Source organism: Hippocampus comes, unplaced genomic scaffold (assembly GCF_001891065.2).
Source record: "Hippocampus comes isolate QL1 unplaced genomic scaffold, H_comes_QL1_v1.1 scaffold49, whole genome shotgun sequence".
Classification (NCBI taxonomy): domain Eukaryota; kingdom Metazoa; phylum Chordata; class Actinopteri; order Syngnathiformes; family Syngnathidae; genus Hippocampus; species Hippocampus comes.
Genome location: NW_017804830.1, coordinates 59445 through 66101, shown reverse-complemented (window position 1 = coordinate 66101; position 6657 = coordinate 59445). Strand labels below are relative to the sequence as shown.

Here is a 6657-nt window from a genome sequence, read left to right as displayed (position 1 = left end):
GCGCGCAGGTCAGGGCGCCGTTCAACTGCTCCTGCTGGGCCGCGTCCAGCACCTGCCCAACGCGCGCACACGCTCGGTCGACGGCGAGACTCGGACTCGGACTCGGCGCGAAGGTGAGCCGTCGCCTTACCATGGCCATCTTCCCCGCCAGGAGCAGCTCCGTCTCGCTGAGCAACGCTTTCACGTCCTTCACCATGGCCACCACGGCGGCGCAGCTCGCCGCCTGAACGCAAAAAGGACGCCCGCCGCGCGGGGCTTTTACGCGCCATTCGGCCCGTTTCGACCGGCCGGCGATTGAAGTCGGAGGGCCGCGAGACTCGGGAAGCCGTTTGCCGAAACGAACGGGACCGGAGCTCGGATCGACGGGGGCCGCGTGTACCTTGGTGCCCTCGCCCGCCAGATTGCATCCGGTTGACTTCAAAGCGGCGGCGCATCAAATTTGGCGTGGTAAAAGACGACGTTTTCCCGATTGAAAAAAAATCCATAAAAAGACCTCAATTGAGCCGGTTAGTGAAAAAGGAAGCGGACCGCATGGACCTCATCTTCGCTCAAAACGGCGTTCCGACTCGATGAGACGACGACGGTCATTTTTTTCAATTTTTGGGCCGTCGTCGCGGCGAACCCGCCGTTGGCCAAGAAAAGTGAGACTGATTTTGAAGCCGTGCGTGGAACTTGCTTTCGTCAAAGACCTGCTTATCGTTTCGGAGGCCTTCACTTGGCAGAAAACTCACCACGGGTTTTGTTTTTTCCCCTCCCCCACAACATCTGCTTTGCGCGAGTTTGAGCGAGCGTTCTTTCGTACCCCGACGGCGCCGGACTGCGCGTAGACGCGCTCCATGGACTTGGAGCTGGCGTTGACGGCGTGAGCCAGTTCTTGTTCCAGACTGCGGTGACTCTGCGCCAGCTGACAGATGCTGACGCACAAAATTGAAAAAGAAGAACTTCAGTCAGCGCGACAGGCGAGGGACAAACGAGCACGTGCCGAAGGACAGCGGGCGGTCGCTCGCCTGCCGATGAGCATTCGGGCCGCCCGCGCCAAGTCCCGTACGAGCGCCGCCTCTTCCTCCGAGAGGACGTCGGGAGGGCTGCCGAGGGGGGCGGCCAGCGCCAGCGGACCGGCCGGGTCCCGGGGAAAGTCGCCGCACCTTTGTTTGTCCTCCCACGACTTGAGCGCGCTCTCGAACGCCTGCGGCACAGAAGGCTCATCCACCGCCGCGCGCGCCTACGAGCCGGCGACGCGACCGGGCGGGCGGCCACTCACGCGGTCCCTGGTCAGCGTCTGGCTGCGGTTCTTGTGGAGGATCTTGATGCAGCCCGGAGGCTGGATCCAGGCCTCGCCGTCCACCTGCACCGGGACGCCCTCGTCCCCCAGGATGGCGATCTTCACCGTGCGGCACTGACGCGACCCGAGCCGAGCCCAGAGAGAGAGACGGAGAGAGTTGAGCCCGCGGTTGGACTTCCTGAGTCTGTCAACGCGCGCTTCAAACTCGCCGGCACGCTTGAGACCGCGAGGGAAGCGGCAACGCTTTGTCGATTCATCTGGGGTGCCGACCGAGGAATGAGCGGGAATCTCGTGCGCCGAGAGAGAGAGACGAGCGCGCGACGGCTGACGTCCGCAGCTCGGACGGATGATCGCTCGCCAACGTAACGCGAGAAAACGGGCGCCTACCTGCGCGATGCGGTGGTGTTGCAGCTTGATGACCCTGGAGACGGCCATCTGCATGCTCCCGAACACGGCCACCACCTCCAGAATCTTGTCGTCGAACGACGGAGCGGCGAAGGTCTGGGAACACGCACGCGGAGGTGAGCGACCGACGGGCGGGAGGGAGGGGACGGACGGGTTCGCCGCCGCCTCACGTCGTCTTCTTTGGTTCCGCCCCAGAAGTTGGTCCCTCCGGCGTAACTGGGAATGTTCAACACGGCGATGCCCTGCAGGCTGGGGAGGGGGATGGCGCGCCCGTCGCACTGCGCACATGCGGAGAGGACGGCGGGAGGAACGGGGGCGTTGCGCGCGCGCGGGGAGCCCGCGGCCGCGCCGGTCGGCTCTCACCTCCAGCAGAACTCGCTGCTCCAGGTTCTTGTAGGTTCTGTGCAGCAGCTCTTTGGTTCCCAGAACGCCGTACCACATCATGTTCTTGGTGCGACTCCTGCGCGGGCGTGGCACGCGTCACACGCCGTCGCCGACCCGCCCGCCCGCCGTCGTTTCTCACCTGCACTTCTCGGGATGCTCGTCTCTCTTGTTGTTGAAGTCCAGAGAAATTTTGGCGTCCAGACCGATGCCGAAGTAATTGTTCATCACGCACTTCTCGGTGTAGCGCTCCCTGCACGCACGCAGAGAGAGCGAGAGAGAGCGCGGCGGCGCCGTGAGTTGCGAGCCCCGAACCCTTCCGTGACCTCGCTCCGAACTCGGATCGTCTTTGCCACGGAAACGAAGGGGGGTGCCCTTTTGTCCGTTCCAGCGGCCCCTCCAAAAGTGTTGTCCCGAAAAATAGGCCGCTGCGGGATTTGTTAACGTTCCGGAGGAGGCGACGTCCCCATCAAAGACGGCGGCTGTCGTGTTCGTGTGGCGGCCGGCCGCCGGGGGCAGCGCAAAAACGGCGACGGTGCCACTCGCGCTCGGTCACGCCCGGACCGAGCGGGCTCCCTCTAGCGGTGGCTCTCGCTGACGTTTTGTCTTTCGTCGCAAACAAGCCCCGACGGTCGTTCAACTCGATTGCCGTACGTTTGCGGTGCCGCTTTTGGCATCGCGACTCGACGCCATCTTTTGTCTCGCGGCGCGCCAACGCGAACGGCCGAGCCTTTGTGCGCTTTTGCCGGGCTCCCTCCCGTATTCAAAGCCGCCTCAAAACTCGCTTGTGTTCTTTGGCGTTTGACTCGGCATGACTCGGATTTGTTCTTGGTTTTGCTGTTGGCTGCTTTCTGCCGTCTTTGTTCCCCATTTGTTGCTTTGCTGTTGTCTCTGTTAGCTGCTCCGTGCCCAGCACTTTGTATGCGGCGGCGGCTGTTTGAAAGTGCTCGAGAAATACACTTGATTGATTGATTTTGGAGGCGCTTGGAGGGCCAGCCCTCTTTTTAATGAGGAGGGGGTCAAAAGTCGGACGGGCGGCGGCCGCCCGGGTTTGTCGCCCGTTGAGTTTTAGCGTCGACCTCCGCCGGCATCGTCCCGAAGCCGCCGGAGCCTTATGAGGGATCTGGAAAAATTGGGGCCGCTCGCACCCGGAACGGAGTTTTCTTTCCAACCCGTTTGCGCCCCGCCGTTGCGATTGCGGCGCACGCGAAGGCGTCTTACATGTTGTCGGGGTCGCACGACGTCAGCGACTCGGCGTTGAGCAGCAGCCGACCGATGATGGAACCGTGAGACAGGGACGACGACACGCTTGCCCGCAGACCTGCACGCGCACGGCGAAGAAATCAAGAGGGGGGGGGGCGGAGGGGGTAGAGCAGAGCATCCTACCAGGGTAAAGGATCTTGCTGTTGAGCGCGGGCACGCTGTCCCGACTCGCCGCGTGGCCCGGAAGCGATACGGAGCCGCCCGGCGACAGGCCGCCTTTACTCATCAGCCTCTCGCAGGGCGTCTTGCCGGCTGCGCACGCACGCGCGGATGTCACCGATCCCGAGAGCGGCCAAGGATTTCGGAAGGGGCGAAAGACGCACCTCGGCCGGCCGCCCGCCGTTTGCCGCCGTCCGCCGCCGTCTCGTCGTCGTCCTCGTCGCCGTCCCGGCCCTCGGCGTCCGCCTGGGCCCCCCCCGCAGAGAACATGGACGCCGTCTGCGCGTTCTGCTCGTCCACGGCTGCAAAAGAAGAGCGTTTCCTTTTCAAAGGAGGCGACCGGAAGAAGGGGAGGCTGCGGCCATGACACATTCGGGGGGGGGGGACAATTAGGGCCCGCTTTGGAATCTTGGAGGGCTTTTTCGCACCGACTCAGCTGCAGTGGCGACACATGTCCTGTTGTTTGCATGCATTAGCTTGGCTTCTGTTAGCGGAGCGCGGTGACGGGTGTCACATGGCCGCATACGCGTGCACGTGGCGCCTGCGCCTTTTTGCCGCTTCCATCACCAAGCTCGACGTTTCTTTCGTCGGACGGCCAACTCTTGCGCTCGACTTCAAGCGGGAGCGCCGCAAGCACGGCGGGCCGCCATTCAGAGAAGCCCGCGAAGGAATACCGGAAAAAGCTCGGGGCCGCCGCCGTCCGCGAGCTCGACGATTCCGTCGCTCGGGCGAAGGGGGGCTGACCTTTCTCGGCGTGTTCGATGATCTGCCGGATGACCTTCTTCAAACTGTTGGCTCGAAGCATGAGCTGCTTTTCGAGGCCGGGGGGCCCCCGTCCTCGGCCCGGCGGGACGCCTCCGACTCCTGGGTCAGCGTCCGCAGGAGCAGGTCCAGCTTTTCCTTCAGCAGGCCGCACTGCGGGCGGGCGTCGCAACGTCAACAGCGCGTCGGCGCCGCCCCGCCGGAAGCGGCCGACTCCTCTACCTTCTTGGCCATGACGTCGGACTCCCGCGAAGGCTCCGCGTTCTTCTCGTAGGCCTTCCCCACCCGCGCCACAAAGTCCTTCACCGTCTCGCACAGAACTCTGGGCGGGGCAGGCGCAACCCGTCAAAACCGGCCCCCCCCCCCCCCGCAGCACAAAGGGAAGAAAGAGCAAGCCCGCCTACCTGGCGGAGGAAATGACCACGGCGTGCTGGTCCGACGTCAGAATCTTGGAAAGGTGAACGGCGACCGAGTCCTCGTAAGTCAGGATCTGCTGCACCTGGACACACCCCGCACATGGGAGGCGTTCGCTCGGGCCCCTTTCCGAGCCGTCGCGGCGGGAGTCCGCCTCGCTCGCGCCAAACGAGGCCATTCGCCGACGTCGCCGCCCGACGACCCGAGGACGACTCGCTCCCGCAACGACTTTCTCGGAGGGAAGAGGCGGCGTCGCCCGGGGAGGCGTCCTCGGCCGCACATGCGAAACGGCCTTTTTGGCCAGCGATGGCTCGGATGTGGAGAGCTCGCTTCCACTTTGAAAAGGGTTTTTTTTTGTTTCCCTTGCGGGGCCGTCGGAAGCGCCTCTCGTCTCGTCGCTCGCAAAAATGCGCGCGGGCGGCCGAACATGCGGCAAAGGCGGCGGCGGCGGCAAGGCGTCACCTCCGAGTCCTCGGCGCAGTCTTCGGCGCAGTCCTCGGCCGCGCCGGAGCGCCGCCGTGGGAACTTGCTCTCGTACACCATGACGCTCCACCTGCAACGGCGACGGGGAGGACGTCAGCGACGCCGGAGCCGCTCCCGGGTCCCGGACGGCCGCGCCCCGCCCGTCACCTGTCCAGCATCTTGGTGCTGGCCCGCTCCAGTTTCTCCAGGATCTGAGGTAGCTGGGCGTCGTCGTCGCAGGCGGACCCCCAGCCCAAAACGCGGGCCAGGTCGTTGCCGGTTCCCAGGGGCAGGACCCCCAGCTGGCACTGGGCCAGCCACGCGGACGGCGGCGTGAGCGGGCGCGTGCGCACGCCGAGGACACGCCCGACGAGCGGCCTCACCTGTTTGTGCAGCGTGAGCGCGTCGATCTCGGACAGAACCCAACCCACGCTGCCGTCGCCCCCGCACACCAGGATCCGGAAGGTGTCGAACTTCTGGAAGAGACGCAACCTGGCGAGAAGAAGCGGCCTCAGCCGGGTTCGCCGGGCCCGGCCGCCGGGCGCCTCACCCCAAGTGCGGTCCGCCGTTCATCAGGTCGAAAACCTGCGCCGGGTTGAGCAGCTGCTTGAAGCGCCGCAGGAACTTGACGCCCTGGTTGTCTCCGCTCTTGGAGTTGACGAAGACCAGGAGCGGACTGGTGCAGGACGGAGGACACGACGCTTTCCAGAAGCCTGCGGGGGGCCGGGGGGGACCACACGGTCGGACGCGGCCGCGGACCTTCGGCTGAGCTTCGGGCCCGAGCCGCTCCCGGCGCGCCAATTTGATCGAGCCGTTTTTCAAAGGAGCCCCGACGGCCGTCGCGGACGAAACGAATTCAAATATGGACGGGAGCCCGCTTGGCTTCATTTGCGCGTCAAAAAGAAGAATCCCACTTGCGAACGGCCGAGTGCGACTTTGCCAGACGGAAGCCGGAGCTCGACGCCACAACTTGACCTCCAGAGATGATGGCGCGCCCGTGAGGAGGAGGAGGAGGACGCCAAACGGACGTTTGCAGGGAAAAAACAACCGAAAAGGCAACGTTTGGGAAAATGGAGAAAGCTCATCGGGCAGACGGACGCGTCCGGCGACCGGCAAATCAACAAGGAGCCCTGCGCTGCGGCGGCTCTCACCGTCGGAGTCGATGCTGTTGAGGGCCGTGGGCGGGATGACGGACACTTTGCACTGGCCCAGCGGACACTTGACGGACAGGTGCTCCCGGCAGCCCGAGTGCACCTGAACGAGAGGGCCGGCCGGCGCCGCGTCAGTCGCGCCGAGGGCGACCCGGGCGGCCGGCGCGCCGCCTCGTCACTCACCATGGCCTTGCACCACAGGCATCGCCAGTCCTGCAGCCGCAAGACGCTGCCGCAGGTCTTGTCGCAGGCGCCGCACTTGGCCGACACGGGCAGGTTGCCCTCCAGCCACTGGTGGGGCATCCACACCTGCCGGGCGCACGGCGGGGGGCTCGGTCACGCGGGAGGACGGCGCGCGGGCGTCGCCTCGCGCGTCGC

The 6657-nt window shown here is 65.1% G+C and overlaps 1 protein-coding gene across 1 annotated transcript in view; it reads right to left on the bottom strand.

Annotated features, from left to right (window-relative positions):
• Positions 1–6588, bottom strand: part of LOC109514491 (diacylglycerol kinase delta-like) — a 7540-nt gene extending 952 nt beyond the window's left edge. The window contains 22 exon segments of the mRNA XM_019867617.1: positions 3–52; positions 131–223; positions 803–914; positions 1008–1186; positions 1262–1396; positions 1670–1783; positions 1858–1965; positions 2051–2147; positions 2211–2321; positions 3290–3389; positions 3455–3583; positions 3655–3792; positions 4235–4306; positions 4309–4405; positions 4475–4574; positions 4657–4751; positions 5129–5219; positions 5297–5436; positions 5512–5620; positions 5679–5841; positions 6280–6382; positions 6463–6588. Coding sequence (XP_019723176.1) covers positions 3–52; positions 131–223; positions 803–914; positions 1008–1186; positions 1262–1396; positions 1670–1783; positions 1858–1965; positions 2051–2147; positions 2211–2321; positions 3290–3389; positions 3455–3583; positions 3655–3792; positions 4235–4306; positions 4309–4405; positions 4475–4574; positions 4657–4751; positions 5129–5219; positions 5297–5436; positions 5512–5620; positions 5679–5841; positions 6280–6382; positions 6463–6582 — 2456 coding nt within the window. The 5' untranslated portion in view covers positions 6583–6588.
• Between the last annotated feature and the right edge of the window lie 69 nt (positions 6589–6657).